The sequence below is a fragment of the Rattus norvegicus genome, chromosome 7 (assembly GCF_021556685.1).
Source record: "Rattus norvegicus strain SHRSP/BbbUtx chromosome 7, alternate assembly SHRSP_T2T, whole genome shotgun sequence".
NCBI classification, from domain to species: domain Eukaryota; kingdom Metazoa; phylum Chordata; class Mammalia; order Rodentia; family Muridae; genus Rattus; species Rattus norvegicus.
Genome location: NC_141540.1, coordinates 71543880 through 71563128, shown reverse-complemented (window position 1 = coordinate 71563128; position 19249 = coordinate 71543880). Strand labels below are relative to the sequence as shown.

The following is a 19249-nucleotide window of genomic DNA, read 5'->3' as shown; positions in this document are numbered from 1 at the left end:
CCTAAGGCTGTGACCCTTTAATACAGTTCCTCATGCTGTGGCTAACCCCCAGCCATAAAATGATTTTTGTTAATACCACGTAACTCTAATTTTGCTGCCGTCATGGACTATATGAATATCAGTGTTTTTGGATGGTTCTTTGACCCTCAATGGGTCAGGAGCCTTGGGTTGAGAATCACGGATCATCACTGAGCAAGCAGGCAGGGGTTTAGACCGTGTTGTGTTGCTATCTCGAAATACTGAAGCTGGGAACTTACAGAGAAGAGCAGTTACCTCGTGGTCTGGAAGCTGAAGGACAGAGTGCTGGCTCTGCTAAGGGTGGCAGATGGCAGTAAGAGCACCCGGTGTGGAGAGGGTCACAAGGCTAGACAGGAAACCAGAGCACAGGGGCGGCCAGCCCGGCTCTTTCAAGTAACCCTCTCTGTGGGAACTAACAAGTCTCACAGGAGCTATTAAATTCCTTCTGAGGATGTCCCCAGTGACTCAGTTGTCTTGTACTGGGCCCCCACCTTGATAGACCCACCATCTGTCACCATACTCAATATCGTGCTTGCCACACATAGGCCCCTGGGGACCATTCTACACCCGACTCATAACAACTCCATGTATTTATTTATTTTTGTAGAAACCGCCCTGTTGGCGTACAGGTTGATTCTATTTAGTGTTTGCCATGCATCACCAATGGCTCCGTGCACACTACTTTCTTGGGATTTTCTCCTGGTGGCTCAGGAGAGAGAGAGAGGAAAGCAGTTATTGTGGACATGGTAAAATCACAGGCTTGGTCCTGGAGAGGCTTACCAAGGGAGCTGTGAGGAAAAGCAACATGACTGGTAATTGTTTGCATTCGCTTTGATTTGAGGATTTGAGGGAATCTTGATTGTAAGAATAAATATTTACTTGAGAATAAATATCACCCAGCTGATGAGATGGCCTTGCAGGGAAAGATGGCGTCAACTTGCTGTCAAGCCTGACATCCTAATTCTATCTCCTAGCAAGCCTGGTGGGAGAAGAGAACCAGCTACTGTAAGTTGTCCTATGATAGCCACTCCTATTCTGCAGCACACATGTGCATGTGCACAAGCATACATACGCAGGCACATGCACATGTGCACACACACTCAAATGTAAAAAGAATAAGTGTTATGGTCATAGCATATAAGACAGCTCCTAGCTACAGGATGCGTGTTTTCTAAGACAAACATGAAAACAGTACCCCCTGCACAAAGGCAGTTAGTGAACAGGCAGTGTGCTGAACGGTAGAGTTGAAAGGCTGAGAGTGCTGTGAGGATGGGGTGAGGTCATGGACCACCTAGTTATGCTGTAACTAGGATTTAAAGTTAGTTACGTGAGGATTTTAACAGGGACCTGAATCCCTTTGGATATGCATTAGAAAGCTATTTCTGGTCATCACAAACACCATGCATAGTATACAGAAAGGAATGAGATTTGCTGAGTCACTGCTGCAAAAGAAAGATAAGAGTGTGAACCATGGGATGTCAGAGGACGTGGGGCAGACGTTGAGAACACTCAATGGGAATGGTGAGCGCTGACAGGTAAACAGGGAGCTGGGATTGTTCTGCAATGCAGGTGGAGAACACAGATAAAACAGCTGAGGCAGCTCAAAGTTCACGTGACACTTCTGGGTTACTGGGTGAGGAAGCAAAGGTTTTTTTTAGACACAAAATCGGTGCTGGCCACGGAGGCTTACTGGGCCAGAGCATTAGTATGTGGCCGTGATAGCTAATGGAGAAACTCTTACTGTCTGCTGACTCTTCTGCTCATTTTCACATCACCTGGGAAAAATACACAGCCAAGAACATAAAGGATGCAGGGGAGTAAATAAATGAGCTGCCCAAACCCAGCCCTGAACTGGAGACAGGCCCAAAAGGCCACATGTAGAAAGAAGAACAGATCATTATGGGCCCGGGGATGTAACTGTCTAGGTAAGTTCTCACCTGTGTCTCAAAAACCCACAGCAAACCAAACAAGCAACTGATAGAACAACAAAACCACTCTGCAAAACCATGATAAATAACAATAAATGTAAACAAACCAACTTCATGAAACCATGATAACTCGGCATGACAGTCGCTCTTGTCTTCCAAATGGAGCCCAAGACTTTAAGCCTGATAGATAAAGCAGTCACTCTTGAAGCCTAATGAAGATACGAAACAGAAAACTGGTTATAATTTTAGACAAAACCTAAGCACTGACTTGTAGCAGCTGTGACTTACCTTCATCCTTAAGGATCTTTAATAATGTAAATGCCATAAGGACTGCCTGAGTATTGGTTAACCTTTTCTCTCTTGATGTCCCTGGGTATCTAATATATGATATGGAATCGAGGACCAAGCGTCCTGATGCTTAGCATTAAATCAAATGAACAGGAAAGAAAATGAAACCAAAATTTGTACAACAATGAACTGATCAACTATGTGAAAATATAACATTTTTTAATCAATATTGGATTTCTTAAAGGGAAAAAGAGTGACAAATGACTCCAGATAGTGGGATAATTCTGTATATGCACATGTACAAACCCTCTAGTCTATTAAAAGATTGTACCAACTGCTTTCAGGTCAGAACCTGTTGCCATACTTTTGTGTTAACAGACTTAAGGAAGGCCTTGTGAAGAGAAGCCCTGGTAAGTCGATATTTGTATTGAAATGAGTTAGGCCATGAATGGATGGGTCTCTCTTTGAAGACTGATTTTGTTTTGGAAGGATGGGGCTTGTATTCAATGTGTTAATATCATGCTGTCTTAAAATACATGTTCCAAATTGTCCTATTGCACCAATCTCATCAGATCAGAGACAGAGGGAGTAATCTGCAACGACCCTCCATTCTCAGTCTTCTGAAACTCAGCATCACAGCGCATCCGTTTAACACTAGCTACTTGTTATCTCTCTCACATTACCAAGACAGTACAGAGACCAACCAGGCCGCTTTGTATTCTCTATCGCTACTCAAAAGGCACTGACCACCCAGCTCTGAGAAACAACTTGTGAGGTCTGTAGGAAGGCACTGAAAACCATATCGTAGTTTCTCTTAAAAGCATCAGCTGTCAATAAAAAAAAAGCCGACGGCCAGTGAGCTGACAGGAAACAGGAAGTGGGACACTGGCAGGAAGTGAAAGGATTCTGGGAAATAGTGAGACTTAAAGGAGACACAGGGAGAGATGCAGAGGAAACCCGAAGGGAAGGATTGAAGAAGAGGTGCTCACCACGTGGAAGGCATAGAACATGAGCTAGTCAGGGAATAGCCTAGGCATTTATTAATAAATAAATAGTCTCGGAGTTGTCATTCTGGGAGCAGGGGCTGGGAAAGAGGAAAAACCGATTTACGTTTTTACACTGTGTATGTCACCATGGATGTTCATTACACTAACGGTGATTCTAAAATCTTAAACAGGCCAGGACTAATAAATGTCTCTAATGTCCACAGTGGGATGAAGAAAAATACTACAGTTCTGTGAACACTAATTAAGATACGTTTGTACGAGTTGAGGATTTTCTACCAGAAAACAAGAAGGCTAGGCTGAAAGTTAAGGATTTTACTTAGAAATAAACCAAATCTTAGGTCAGGATATAGTAGCTCAGTGAGAACACATTTGTTTAATCTTCAACATTACATGAGCAGAACAAGCGAATTAACTTGTTATCGATGTTTGCCTGTCCCTTACCTTGCCTGCATATTAGTTGTTCATTTCATAGGAAACATCAACACAGTGTATACTTGTCTTAGGGTTTACTGCTGTGAACAGACACCATGACCAAGGCAACTCTTATAAGGACAACATTTCATTGAGGCTGGCTTACAGGTTCAGAGAATCAGTCCATTATCATCAAGGCAGGAGCATGGCAGCATCCAGGCAGGCATGGTGCAGGAGGAGCTGAGAGTTCTACATTTTCATCTGAAGGCTGCTAGCAGAATACTGACTTCTGGCAGCTAGGATGAGGGTCTTAGAGCCCACACCCACAGTGACACACCTACTCCAACAAGACCACACCTTCTAATAGTGCCACTCCCTGGGCTAAGCATATATGAACCATAACAATACTCTTCTTGCTGATGTCAAAGAGGTTGAATTTCTGTACTTTTTTTATAGACAGATATGATTTATATCTGATCCACAACTTTGGGTACCCAGTATGGTAAAATCACATTGATGAATCCAGTGTTTCCTTTTGTTAGGGGATTTATTTTTATTTTATGTGAGTCTGTCCACAAGCAGGTCTGCGCATTGTGTGTGCATTTGGTGCCAGCAGAGGTGGTCGGAACTCCTTGGCCCTGGAGTTAGACCGCTGTGAGCCAACATACGGGTGATGGGAAATGAACTTGGGGCCTCTATAAAATCATTCACGGCTGAGCCATCTTTCTGGCACTCAAATCCCATGTTTCAGCCTAAGGTGCTGATTTAAACTTTTGTACTAAAGTTAGAAAAGTATAGCTCCTTTAAAAAGGCGTTCCCATTTAAGAAGCCCACATTTGCAGTACTAGGGATGACAATGCAGATGAAGTCACAGTAAGATTTCAAAAATCTGACACTCTCATACAGCCTAAACATGGGAAATCACTTTTCCTAGTCACTGGCAGTATCTCACACTTCCTGTCTTAGGCTCCATTTTGGGCCCCTGGCTCTCAATAGAGACGGAGACGGTGAGGGAAAATCTTAACCTCCAGCACATCCTAGCAGAAGATTCTGCTTTTCCAGGGGTTGTTTTCAGTTTACTTCCAGAAAACTGCAATGGCTGAAATCTACCCCGTCAAGTGTTTTTGGTTTGGTTTGTTTTTGTTTTAAATTTAGTATGCTACACTAACTCCTGTCATGAGAATTTATCTTAGGCCAGAATGTTTTCTTCAAATGGCACATACACACCAGTGTCTCCCAAGAGCATATGCCCAGTTTTATCCCAAGAGTCTTCCAATGCAGTAAGTTTAACTAGTCTGTTGCTTGCAGTCATACTATATACACTGTTGACAATCTGCTTATTCATGTGGGCATGAGCTTGACATGTAATGTTTAATAATATTTAAAACTAACACCTTAAGGTATTGGAGTAACACGTTCAGCACCTTAAATTCCAACCAAGAGGAGCCAAAATGACAAAGTTAGGAAGCTATCCTCATTTAAAAAAATACTTCAGAATACCTTCAAAACACTGTGTACCCTCCAGCCACATCGCTACGGTGCACCCACCACTGCTCGAAAAGACCAGTAACCAAGTCGCTAACCAGTAAGCTCAGCATAGTGGGATAGCCCTCCCAGCGCAACTGCAGGTGAGATTGATCTTCACAGTATCCCTTTCCACATCAGAGCCAGGCACCAAAGAGCCCCGTAGCCATAACACGAGCCGTGGTGAATGGGAAGCTCCTGGGATAGACCTGAGGGGGCCCACAGGGCATAAACTTCATTAAGAAAGCATGGATTGTGGAGTCACTTAAGCTAGAGTAGTGGCCAGACTGCAGCAGCAGATCTTTCTGTTTGTGAAGTTAGAAATAATGTTTCTGATGGCTGTGGGTGACTCTTGGCGGTGGACCACCGGATGTCGGTCTGTTAGCACAGCAATCTGGGGAGGCTGGTTAGATGGGCTGTTTTAGCTGCCCTTTAATATTGTACTTTAATATGCTAAATGTAACTTTAATTTATTTGCGATGTGATCATTTGAATGCGTTAGGTCTAAAATTCATTGGAAACTATTATTGTATAAAATGGGGTATGGCACCAAATGGCACACTTTAGTCACGTGACGTGCGGAATAGAAGAAAGGGAGTAAAGGGAGCACGCGGCCGCTACTCAGAAAAGAGTAGGATGGGAAGATTGAAAAGGCTTCAGTACTCATACTCAATAAAAGGAATCTGGCTTTATAAAAATACATAAAATAGTCATGGATTCATACCATTAATTTACATAAGATATTTTCATATAAAACAAAGTTATAAAATACTTTTAAGGATGCATTTTTTTATATGAAAGTTATTCCCGGTATAAAATTTTTATAATGTTTTTGTAATTTTGGTTCATCTATATAAATAAAGCATCTTTTTTTCTTCTTTTTAAACTTTGTAAGTCTGTTTAAAAACATAGGATTCTGTGTCTTTTAAATAGAAGCCCAGCTGAGGTAGTATGCGGAAACTTTTCCTTGGTCCCCTCCAGTCTATGTGTCTGAATCACAAGGCTGTCGGTCTGGAGTCCTGTAACTGTGCAATATCTGTTGATAAGTACACCTGTGATTTTCTTCCCGAAAATCTGTCCTTTCTTTTTCATCTTCTTCTGACTCAGAGTCCAGCTCTGGTGGGGAAAGTGATTTCCCGTGACAGGGCCTTGGCTGACAGTCTGGTGGTTGTGCGAAGCTCGACAAGGCATCCAGTTGCGGTCTCCTCAGAGGTTTTCCGAAGGTTCCTGAAAGAAAAGAGACCCCATGAGCACATGGGTCCTTCTGCTAGCAGAGAAATGAACCCTGAGAGGGACAAGTATGTTCCCTTTAACAAGATAAGCTTCCCCATAAGTCCCCATGCAGTGAAGTCCTCCCAGTGAAGGGATTATTTACAGAATACAGCACAGCTCAGCTGCACGCCCATGTTTTTAAAACTATCAAATAAATGCTTTCATTTTAATATTTCTCATGATCCTTAGGAACGTCAATCACTCAACAGTTAAGTTCCTTAAGTCTGTTGATGGAAAAATGCCCCTGAACAGCCCTTGCTTGAGGATTTGTGAGTCCATGATTCTCCATGAAGGAGGACCTCATAGTAAGAAGCAGTACTGCCTGAATCCAACTGGCGTTCTCTCAAGACTCTGGCCCCGCCCTTTCAACTACAGCAAAACATCATCCAGTTAACTAAAATTCCTTCCCTAGATCTACAAAACATACTTCATTTTCTTCCCCTTCAGGGAGGTACATAAATAATCATACTGGGACAAAGGGTAAACACTCAAGTAGAATGGTCTGGAATTCTCCTTTAAAAATAAACCAAGAACACGAGAACACACCGAGGCAGGTTGAGGCTTGTTTTTCCCTGATGGGTTCACTCCATAAAAAGAGCATCAGCTCTCTGTTCTTCCCCACAACGGTTGCCACACATGAGACCAAAAAATTCACACTCTACCCACGGTGCTGGCTGCTGTCTGAACGTGCACAATAGGCACCGCAGACCTCTCTCGGCTGAAGGTCGTCCTGCTTGTCCGAAGCTAAGCTAGGTAGGACGTTGCTTTCCCCGGCCTCCACTGTGAGTTCAGTCAGAAGCCACGAGACATATGAAACCACAACCATGCAGAGTATACGGCTCCACCCCTCAGGCTGCCGGGACCCAAAACCACTTTTTCCACATGGCTGACAAGCTCAGCTCCTAAGTCATTCTCCAAACTCTTGTCTCCTCCATGCCACACACAGTATGGTCCAGAAAGCTCCCAGGCTCAGGTACAGATGAAATACATAACCACACACAATTCCCACCCCAGGGCACTTCAGAGACTTGGAGGATTTATAACTCACGGGATCTCACAGTGGCATCAGGAAGAATGAAGCTATTGACCAACGCTCTGAGTTTGAGTCAGAGAAGTGAGTTAATTCTCAGCTTGATAAACGTACCCATGAAAGAGTTACTTGAAGTAGCCGATCCTGGTTCTGGACTTGTACTAAAATCCACGGACTTGTTTAGACGCAGAGTCTGAACCGCAGGTCCCTCGTTCTGAGAGAACGCGGAGTTCATGAGCTTTCTAGAATGTGGCCACGGGATGCTCTTGAGGCTCCGTTCACAGGGTTCCTCTGAGGGATGAGCGCATGAGAAGCAGTCCTTCTTTGTGTAGCTCGACTCACAGTGGTCCATTAAAGCGATCCTCGGGTCAGAACTGCAACCTTTGCAAGTTGGAATCCACAACAAAAAAGAGACGGAGTTAGCACACCGAGAAGCCTTTCCGAGAAACATAGCTGTGTTCAAGCAAGGTAAACCATACCTGGAAGATACACTTCAAATGGATCTGGGCCGTACAGATTCCCCTTCAGATACACAGGGCCCGAGGAGCTCACGAATGGGCAGAGAAATGGATCAGGGGCCGCTTCCACATCCGCTTCACTGCTGTCGTCAAAATGGCAGGTCCCTTTAAAACACAACCCTCTGTCACTGAACCATCGGTTGTCAACAGTCTCTCTGAGTCTGCACTTCCTGTACTTAGAGAGGCAAACTGGAGAGAATGCAGTAAGAAGGAAAAAGTGGACACACACGAACACAGGAATTCTTCAAACTTCCTGAGGCCTGTCATCTAGGCTCATAGCAGCCTACTGATGCTACCCTTGGTTCAGAACTGTAAGTCCTTTGGGTTAGGATCCACCGGTTCAAGGCATCCGGAGAGAGGCCCGATTCCCTATTGAGTTAGGTGTGTCAACCTTGCGGCTAGCCCCATTCCAGTTTTAAGGGAAATGGGTCTGTGTCTACAGCCAGGGTTCGAATCCTCAGGACTATTGCTTTCCTGTAAAATGTCACAACTGACTAGAACCAGGGACTGACATTTGGTTAGTCAGCTCTTAGTGCCCTACATCAAAGAAGAGCCAAAAACAAAACCATCTCAGGGTAGTTCACTCAAACAACAGAATGAAACAACAGTCGGCAGGAGTGGAGGACTAGGGGGAGGACCACTGATAGCTTATTGGAGTTGCCATGGCAACAAAGGATGGACGCTCTGTGGTCTCAGAGAGAAGCACACTGTAGCTCAGCAATGTTTGGAGGCTCTGGAGCTGCTCTGGGCCACTTCTACAGCACCGCCTGTCCCTTAACCGGTTTTATTCGAGTGTTCCCAATTAGCCTCACTACCTGACTGGGGTTGGGTCTCTGCTCTTTGCCAGTCTTCACACTCTTCATGCTTGGACCTTGTCTATGTATCTGCTCTTACTATCTTGCCAAGCACTTTTGTGTAGTTGGTCTGTCTGTCTGCCTACCTGCCTGCCTGCCTGCCTGCCTGTCTGTCTGTCGTCCCACCCCCAGCTCCCCTGTGAGCATTTGTTTCACCAGTGACTAACTGAAGCTGAGAGGAAGCACACTTCCTTTCCAATCATACAGTCCAACATAGAGCAAATGGAAAGACTCAGTACAGGCCTGTGCTACACAGAAGGTGCTGAGAAAGGCCAGCAGCACTTTGTCAAAGCAGAGTCGGTGACATGTGCCAAGCATGTGCATGTTCCTTTAAGCCACCTCTCTGGGCAGTGTTGCAACCCCTGTGCATGGAGAGAGTAATGCATGGGTGGAGACGTGCCTACACCACGCTTCCTCCGCTGTTAGGCTCAGGTACATAAAGCACCTACAGTGGGGTGACATCGGCTTGCTGCTGTGGCCTCGGACACCATGCAGGAGATGACAACTGAGGACATTCAGTACCAACGAACATCACGATGGAAAGGAAATAGGACAGTCCTCTGAGAAACTAAATTTGACCAATTTGTCTATCTTCTTTAACCATTAAAAAAAAAAAAAGGTGCTTTTCAAGAATTTAAGAAAGGATTGTGTGTGTGTGTGTGTGTGTCTGTGTGTGTGTGTGTGTGTGTGTGTCTGTGTAAACATAAAAGAGCAGATCCCCCCTGGAACTGAAATTAGAGGCAGTTCTGAGCCACTGGGAAGCAAACCAAAGTCCTCGGGAGAAGCAGTAAGTGCTCTTCACAGCTGAGCCATCTCTCCAGGCCACAGGCATTGGAATTTTGTGGGGATTGCCACGAATCTGTAGATTGCTCCTGATGGTATAGCCATTTGCCTCAATATTGATTTTTCCAGTCCCCGAGCATGGGAGGTCTGTCCATTTCCTACTACTTCCTTCAGTCTCTTTGTCCTGCTTCTTACTTGTGTTAGTCTTTCGCGTTCTTGTTTAGATTTACTCTCTGAGCAGCTATAAAAAGATCCTGGTCCTACTCAGAGCAGGTGGTCCTCTTTCTCTGAAAATTCACTTGCCGTGTGTCCGTCCACAGCATCCAGTCTTTAATAAAACTTTTATGTCCACTCTCAGAGAGCATGGGGATGGGGGTGGGGGGAATTGTAGCTTTGCTTGTAACCTCAGGCCAGGCCATCATCACTGTTAACAATTCCTTCTGCAAATTACTATGTCACCCAGGACCCTTTCTGTGATTGCAGACATCTCAGACACTCACCAGCACTGTCATGTTGTGGCAAGAAAAATCCACCTCCCGAAGAAGTGACGAACTGGTGGTGGCTTCCGTTCTCTGAGGAGATGTACCCATCCTGCCTGTCAGCTAATGTCCCCTGAGATGATAAATAACTAGGGATATCGGCGGGCAAGTTGGTCTCATCTGTAAACCGAACAATAGTATTTCATCAGCAGTTGTGCCTGCCGTGGCTGGCGAGGGCAGTACAATACAGGCCATTCTGGTCTCTATAACATCAATGGGTCAGGAAAGATCTATTCCGGAAAACCCAGGAATGGCCCATGATAGCTTTTCAGCTCTACAATCCTAGTTAATTTTTACTTCATTACCCAGCAGATACAGCCCTGCCCAAATTTCAACACGACATGTTAAGTAGGAAATGATTCAAAACCACGAACCCAGGCCCTTGACCACTCTGTTTCATCAATAGCGGTCTATCCTCATAACATACAAAATGCCGTGTGCACACATGTGCACACAGATCATGGGGCAGGGCTGCTGGAGAATGAGCTGACTCATAGGTGACTCCTGCCTCCCTAAGCCCATCCTGGAGGAGGGCTATTTCACTCTGCTTGGATTTTCTGTTTCGGACACCAGGATATTCTGATGAGGATTTAATAAAAAGGATTCACCTTTGTGCAATTCAGTCTTTCGGACTGGTTTCATTTTTTTAACCGACCACATCCCTGCAGTTTGCAGTGAATGAGTCCACCTCCTGAGAGGGACTCAGACTGGGAGACACGTTCTAGAAGAGAACATCTATGAAACCACACACACACACACACACACACACACACACACACACACACACACACACACGATTGTTACGCTCTGAGTCATGCCCGTGTTTACACACCTGTGTTGGTAATGCTGCAGTCCTCGTTCCTCCGCCTTGTGTGGTATATAATGACCACCCATACGAGGGACGTGCCCACCACACAGCAAACCACGGCTATGATGACCACGCCCACAGTGGCCCACCCGTCACCGTCCAGCGACGGGGCAGTCATGTGAGGGGAGTCGCAGGTTGGAGTAGGGATCACACTGAGGCGAACATTGCCTCTCTCAGTACCAAGGGTATTGGACATCTCGCACGTGTATTTCCCCGCGTCACTGACGTCCGAGTCCACAATGATCAGCAGCTGATTGCCTGCTGCGAAAAAGTGCCTCTCGGTCACCACCAAAGGGCTGTCATCTTTTGTCCAGTTCAGCCGAGGGGGCGGGCTCCCTCCAGCAATGCACTGCAGGACTGCTGTTTCTCCCTTGGTGACAGTTCTGTCTAACAAGGGCCGCAAAAACGACGGTGTCTCTGAAAGCACAAGGTTTTAATTTCCTAAATGAGAGCGGGTTCCACGTAAGACCTAGCAGGTGAACTTACTTAAATCGGATGCTCCTACAGCTCGCCAGACAAATGTATTAAACAGACACCAAACAAAGCGACCTGGGGTCACATCACTACTCCCACCAGGTCAAATTGACTAATTTTTATCACGACCTCCCTCAAAGGTGCCAATGTTAGCAAATTTTTTAAATCTAGAAAATGTATAAAAAAATAACTTGTCTCGGATGCTTTTAGAGTTTTCCCTTTATTACTTTGTGTACTATGTGCATGTGGGTCTGATTTGGGAATGTGGAGGCCAGAGGTGACAGGCTCCGTGGAGCTGCAGTCAGAGGCTACTGTAAACCGTCCAGTGTGGGTGCTGGAACCAAGTGGTCCGCAACAGTACGCACTCTTACCTACGGAGCCATCTCTCTAGCCCCACACTTAATTCTTTTAAAACTAAGTTTCTTGTGCCAGACACCAAGGTCTGTATGAAAATCTTGGAACTGCTTCTATTATCTGGCATATTGTATCTTGGTGGGTTATTATAACCCAAGACACATCAATCACGAACATCTTCCCAATCTGACAAACAGGTGAGAAGAAGGACTGGAAATTCTCCAGAGACCTGGGAGGAGGAACAGGAGAACAGGTCTTCCCAATCTACCTATAGGTGCTTCCTTACATAGTCTTTACAACACCGAGGTGACTGATGGTTGGGAATAATCCCTGTGCACAAGGACAACCCTAGAGATTGTATTTGGAGTCAAGGGGGCAGATTCATCTCCCTGGCCACAGACACGAATGTGTCCTATGTCCCTGGATTCAGAGCTACCCAGAGGCTGTTTAGTTTTCTGAAGGCAGAGCTCTCTGACTCTTCACCCCTACCACCAGCAACTTCTAGCATTTGGTGTGTGTGGGGTGGTGTCTCTGAGTGAGTTGGGGCATTCAAGATGACCTTGGAGTCTTAAGAAACTGCCTCACCTAGCACGGTCAGGGTTGCGTTTGCAGAGACGCTCCCCGCACTGTTTTGAGCCGTGCAGCTGTATACCCCGATGTCCTCAATCTTCACGTCCACGATGAAGAACACGTCATCCTCAGGCATCACGTGCATGCGTCTCTCCCGGGCAGCTGGGAAGTCTATACCTCCATCCTTCTGCCAGGCTATCTGCGGGGCTGGGTGTCCCACAGCAGCACACTCCAGGCGGGCCATGGCCCCAGCACGGATGGTGAGGTCCATGGGGGTCTTGGTAAAGGAAGGCAACACTGAAATTACAAAAACCAATGTATGTGTGAGATAGGCAGTGCAGGTGCGACGTCACATTCCTCTTCCCAGGGGCTCACAGAGATAGCTGGCTCCCGTAAGGAAGGGTTCTTTCTACCTCAAAGACAGAGCTGTAGAAATGAAATGGCTCAGGGTTACACAGGCGCAGGTGAGATGGGAGTCAGGATGACACAGGGTCACAGGATCCCCCCATGAAGAGCCTCCTGGCATTCTCTGGCCACATTTGAGTTTTCTCAGGTATTTGTGAGATCTTGGGCAGATCGATGCATCTCTCTGTACTGTGACCATTTACGTCATCTATTTCTTCCTGTCCTGCAGGACCTAAGTTTTGTGACTTTAATCCCGTTCTACACTCTAAATTCTCCTACATGCCAGGCCTTGGAAAGTGCCTGCTGAATGAATTCAGTAATGAATCATCACCTAAATCTTCTACCAGGCAGACATTAACAGTTAAAATGATAAAGTGCAGAGCATCGAAAATACAATCTTTGAATTGTAGGATTGTATGCCTGCGGTACAAACGGTGCTACAGGACTACTGTCTATTAACAGTGGCTGCTATATGTGCCTTCCTGAGCACTACCTAAATGACAAGACACCCCACCAAGCCCCTGACACACGCATTATCTAATCTATGAATCATGACCTTTCTATGAAGTGACACTTGGCATCTATATTTTATTTTTACGTGCACTTGTGTCTTGCCTGCACGTCTGTCCATGTGAGGGAGTTACAGACAGTTGTTGACTGCTCTGTGGGTGGTGGGAATTGAGCATGGCTTCTTTAGAAGAGCAGTCAGTGCTCTTAACCTCTGAGCTATCCCTCCAGCCCCATCTCTTAAGATGAGAGATACAAGAAGGAGGGTAAGTCACATAACCATATACCAGGAGTGGCAGGATTAACACCCAGAGCTCAGTTAAATGTCATATGCTTTAAAGATATATTCTGTGGCCCTTTACATGACAGTGTCCCAGAGAGTGGTGTCTGGTTCATTTTAATCCTGTCCAACCTGCCACATTTAGTGAGATATAAATAATCACCAACAGTGATTTTGTGTATCAAGAGGCTGGGAAGGAACTGGGTGGGAAACCATGAGAAAGGAAGGGGGGAGGGGGTTGGGGGAGGGGGAGTTGGGGAGGGGCGGGGAGGGGGTGGGGCAGAGGACAGGGAGCAGACAGACACTATTGCTGTCTGTAAACAGTGGCTGAGAGCGAATCACTCACTGTTGATGGTGAGCCTGGCTTTGACGGAGTACGATGAACCGAAGTGGTTGGAGATGACGCACTGGTACCTCCCTTCGCTGGCAAATTCCACGTTGCGGAGCCTCAGGATGGTGGTGTACTCCATCAGCTCGCCTCCCTGGGCCCGGAGGTGCGCATAGTTCTCCATTTCAGCGTCCTGAAGCGCTTCGTTGTCTTTCTTCCAAGCGAACGTCATAGGGGAGTCGCTGCTGCTAGCGGCCGAGCAGGTAAAACTCACGTCGGAGCCCTTTATGGCTGACTGTGTTTCCGGCTGGACCGTGATCTGGGGTTTGGGAAAGTCATCTGTTTAAAATGGAAAGGAGGAAACAAAGGTCATGAGTGCCTGAGAGCGCACCGGCGTTCAGACACCAACACCAGGAAAGAGTCTACGGCCGCTAGGGTTGATCCCCTGCCTGGGTTTTACAAACACAGAAGCTGACCCAGGAAGGAGCAACAACCACGAGAATGTGCATATGTAAACTGTCCAACGGCGACAAAGTTTCCATCGTTATTTCCCTGAGAGAAGTGTTACCGTAAAATGATCGTAAAGGTTTATGCCACGTGTCTGGTGTTCTGTGTAAGCACAGGAGGCGCAGATAAGAAGGCACGAGGGATACCCTAGACCCTATTTAAATGAGTGAGGTAGTGAGTACCCCTGCCTGACAGCAATTACAAGGCTATTTCAGGAGCCTGTGGAGGGGATTTGCAATACTCCCAGCACAAGGAAGTTGTTTAGGTTTGAGATGACGGAGCCACCAGGTAGCCTGATCTTGCAGCCCATCTTCCTGTACTGAACTGTCACAGTGTGTCCCATGCACACATATAATTACGATATTAATTACCATTAAACATAAGAATAAATATATACATACATTATACAGACATTCATGTATGTATATATATTCTTAAGTTTGGTTATGTATGTTGTAGTACACATTTTATATATATATATATACATTCATATATCTTATATACACATACACACATATACATACATATATGTGGTATACATAGCATACATTTATGTTATATATACACATTATATACATATATATTATATATAATGTGTATGTATATACAATGCACACACACATATATATTTGGTTTTGGTTTTGGTTTGCTTTTCTTTAAGAAAAAGTGGGGTCTCACTATGTGGCTTTGGCTGTTCTGGAACTCCTTTAGCAGAGCAGGCTGACCTCAAATCCACAGAAATCCCCCTGCTTTGCCTCTAGAGTGCTGGGATTAAAGGTGTTTGCCACCACCACCCAATAAGAGTTTTTTTTTTTTTTTTTTTTTTTTTTTTTAAGGAATACAGAAAAGCAGCTTAAACACCTTCAGGCTCATAGATGATCTTTGAACATTATTCTCAACAACTACAACCCTTGCCTAGGCTTGCCATCAAAAACATAAAGTAAAACATACACAAGCAAATAATCCTAACCCTACCGTATCATCAAGACCGGTTGTGCCTACAGAAGGCCTGGGTTTGGTTGTCAGCACCTTCTAATGGTAACTCCAGCTCCTGAGGCCCTATTTCCTCTTCTGGCCCTATAGGCACTTGCATAGACATGGTGCACAGACAAACAGACAGGCACACACATGCATAAACAAATTAAGAAAAGACAGCAATGAACAAAAAGCAAGCAAACAAGTGAAAAAGCCAAAAATAAATGGAAGCAAATGGAAAAGCACGTGCAGGCTGGTGCTCTGCTAGGACCTGAAGCGGGCCAGTCCATCAATCACCCTGCGGCACAGCCTGTCAGGGATACATTGTAATTAAAACGGGGCAACTCTCATTCTACAGTTATTTTTAGCTCCTGGTTACTTTTTGGAAGAGTTACCTTTTTTGAACTTCAGTTTCTCAGAGATGGTCTACACAAACCCTGAAGGGAACTACCAGATCTCCCAACACGGACTTTTGGAGAACGGGTAATCAGAAAACACAAGCTTTCAGGGCCACGAGCTGAAGCAGGGTGCTGCTCTGACCACGGCTTGGCTGCCGGCTTCCTACCCTACGCCTGTGGGTTGTTAAATAAGATGGTTTCTCTGTGGCTTTCCATCCCATACGTCAGTGTTCTGATTCACAATGGAGAAGGAAAGGAAAAGACAAGGGCTACAGGTGATGCCGATGGGTTTGTCTCACAGTACACAGAGTTCATATATCCATGCCAAGGAACTGTGAGCTTAAAGTATAAAGAAGGAGTAATGTAGGCCCTTACGGATGATTGCCCAAAGCTTACTTGCATCCAAAACCCACATCAGAGGTTTTATTTCCAAAGAATTGCTGACACCATGAAATTCTGCAACCTAAAAATATATATTAATATATTATATGATGTATACAATATATTAATATATAATATGTGCTAGATATAATATATAATACATGATTATATACACATAACATTATACACACATTATTATATGTATATATAGGCAAAGCAGTGCTTAGTCACGTTTAAATGTCAGTATAAAATATGGGTCTGTAGTATCTTCTCACACGTGCTTCAATACAAGCAAATTTAAATTTCGTATTCTATACACACATTTATTTTTGTAAAGTTTTCCCTGTAAGTGAGGAGCAGTCCAGTATATGTGACAGAAAGCTGAATCAGAGATGAAAACTGAATTTTATTTACTTATTTTTAACCCTGGTCTGTTCCTATCTTGCTACAGGAGCTCTGGGAGTTTTCAAATACGAGATTCGTGATTGCCAAGGCAATGGATCTTTAAGTTATTTACAATAAATTCAAACCTGCCATTCCTCCTAATGCTTCACTCACTAATAGTTAATGTCTCGGCAGCCCTAATTCCTTAGTTACTTTTTTCCCTATAGGCCTCTCAAAAAAACAAAACAACAACAACAACAAAAAAAACCCAAAACAGACAAAGAAAACAAACAAACAAACAAAACAAATGAACAAAACCAAGGGATAAAGAGCAGAAAGCAAACTGCCCCTAAAATACCACAAGACTGGGTCCATCGATATTTCTACCTTGGGTGTGGGAGGAGCTCATTGCTGGCCCTACCCGTCCTTGAGAGCTTTAGGCAGTTAATGGTTACTGAGGGGTGGAGAGTCACGAAGCTGCACTGCATTGTCCTTTCACAAGCAAATAATTCACCCATCCCTGCTCGCGCAGACAACACTGATTAAACACAGGGGGCCGCCAAAAAGACACGAAACTTGGAGCTGGATTCTGGAAGAAGGGGGTTTGGGGTGGGGGAAGGACTGAGAAAGAACAATTACGTGTGTTTGTGTGTGTGTGTGTGTGTGTGTGTGTGTGTGTGTGTGTATGAATTTTTGTCTTTGTGAAAGTAAATTTTAAAAGATAGCATACTGATTTTTCAAGGGGGAGGCAAATAGCAATTAAGAAGTTTTCAAGGTCCCTGGACTGGTAGCTCAGAGTTATGACCCCACCTACTTAGAAGGCTGGACTGTAGAGTGAGTTCTCACTGAGACCCCCACATCAAAAAATTAAAAGCAAAACAACAACAACAACAACAACAACAACAACAAAAAAAAAAAACGGTGAGGTGTGGGGAGCTGGTGGTGCGGCTCAGTGGTAGAGCACACACAAGACCCCAGGTATGACTGCCACTAACACAGAGACAAATGCAGCTCCCAGGTCTAGGGACCAGCTTTGAAAGCTACTACTAGGAACTGCAGTTTTCCATCTCTAAAACCAAGAGAGCAAGCCTCAATGTAGTATCCCAACAGACAAAGGTGTATATGCCATTTCCAGAAGCAATACCAAAACCCAGTACCGCTCTCCACAGCCTGGGTGCAGGAAGGTGGGGGAAGTGAAGTATGGCGAGTCCGGCCCACTCAGCTCTTTCAAGCTCCAATTTCCTTCCTGCCAGCAAACCACGCTGATGCTAAAACAAATACGAAAACTCTACCGACATCTGTAAAACTTTAACGAGCAGCAGACTATAGATCCACTTCATTTATCTCAGCAGAAAAGGAAAAGCTTATTAAGAGAACACAGATCTCTTCAAAACCATTATTTGGACAAACGAGTGAGGAAAGAAAAGAATTAATAAAAATCAATGATGATGCTTTACTCACCACACACAAAGCCATCTGGGCTGACAGTAAAAATACTTCTCCCTTTCAGCGGCTGAGGGTGGGCGCAACTGGCATTCACGAAGCTCTGAAAGTTGTTCTCTGCCACCCACTGTGGAAGCCATTTTAGCTGGCAATCACACAAAAGGCTTGATGTATTTAGATGCCTGAGGAGAGGAATTACGTTCGGTTTGTTTGGTATGAAATGCAGATTTCTAAAACGTAAATCAAACGTACGTAAATATGAGCCAAGTGGGGGATCTGGAAACCAAAGGCGTGATGCTATAAATATACTATAGTCTACCGTAAATACAAGAAATCGAGCTAGCAGGGCCCTTGGTCTTTGCTGTTCTTACTGTCCTATTGAGGAATAAGTACCAATACATCAGAAATTCCTGGCTAATGGAAAAGGAGAACTATATTTAGGAACCATACTATATATGGTCTTACAAATTTAAGCTGCAAATTCAAAACAGAAAAAGAAATTCCAGTCGCAACCAACGGAACAAATGGCCCGCTCCCCTTGTTTCCCGGTATAACCATTAATAATGTTAAGAATGTGCTAGACACTTTTCATAGAGGTCATATCACATGACTTTCCTCCTTGGGGCGGAAAAGGGAACACTTACAGTTGCTGAAGTTTCTTCATTTGGGAAAATGCATTGTTTTGCAGAGACATGATGGCATTGCCACTGAGGTCACTGGAAAACAGCAAATCGAACCCATCAGTGAACTTACGGCCAGGGTGTGTCCTTAAGGTCTGGGCCACACCCTACTACCTACCCTCATTCACCAACCAAATACTTCACGTTGAAATGTGTGAATGGGACAAGCACAGAGCAGCCCCTCACAGAGTTCTGACCAAGGCACCCAGAGACTGGTTCTGTCTCAGGGTAGACGTTATTTTTGTCACCCTCCCAGGGTGACCACTCCTCAGGGCTCAGGCTGATCTGCCTGCTGTATCACTATATTTCTCATTATTCGAATTAACCACTAATTAAGAGCACAACCTAGGAGACATGGTTGGTAGCTCCCTTTCTGTGATTTGTGCTGTGTCGTGTGATTTAGAATACGTCATTGCAGGTATTCCTAAAGCAACTCAGTTCAAGATGGCTTGACAGCATAGCTTGGCATGAAAGGGGAAGGAGGTTGCTGAGCCCAGTATTTTCGAGTCCAGCCTAATTCTGT

General features: G+C 44.9%; 1 protein-coding gene across 1 annotated transcript in view; it reads right to left on the bottom strand.

Moving 5' to 3' along the window:
- Positions 1-5845: 5845 nt before the first annotated feature.
- Positions 5846-19249, bottom strand: part of Lrig3 (leucine-rich repeats and immunoglobulin-like domains 3) — a 50106-nt gene continuing 36702 nt past the window's right edge. The window contains exons 11-19 of the mRNA NM_001432458.1: positions 18691-18762; positions 18065-18228; positions 13977-14297; positions 12454-12735; positions 11005-11457; positions 10134-10292; positions 7958-8101; positions 7593-7859; positions 5846-6403 (exon numbers count right to left, since the gene is read on the bottom strand). Coding sequence (NP_001419387.1) covers positions 6159-6403; positions 7593-7859; positions 7958-8101; positions 10134-10292; positions 11005-11457; positions 12454-12735; positions 13977-14297; positions 18065-18228; positions 18691-18762 — 2107 coding nt within the window. The 3' untranslated portion in view covers positions 5846-6158. The remainder of the gene's footprint in view (positions 6404-7592; positions 7860-7957; positions 8102-10133; positions 10293-11004; positions 11458-12453; positions 12736-13976; positions 14298-18064; positions 18229-18690; positions 18763-19249) is intronic.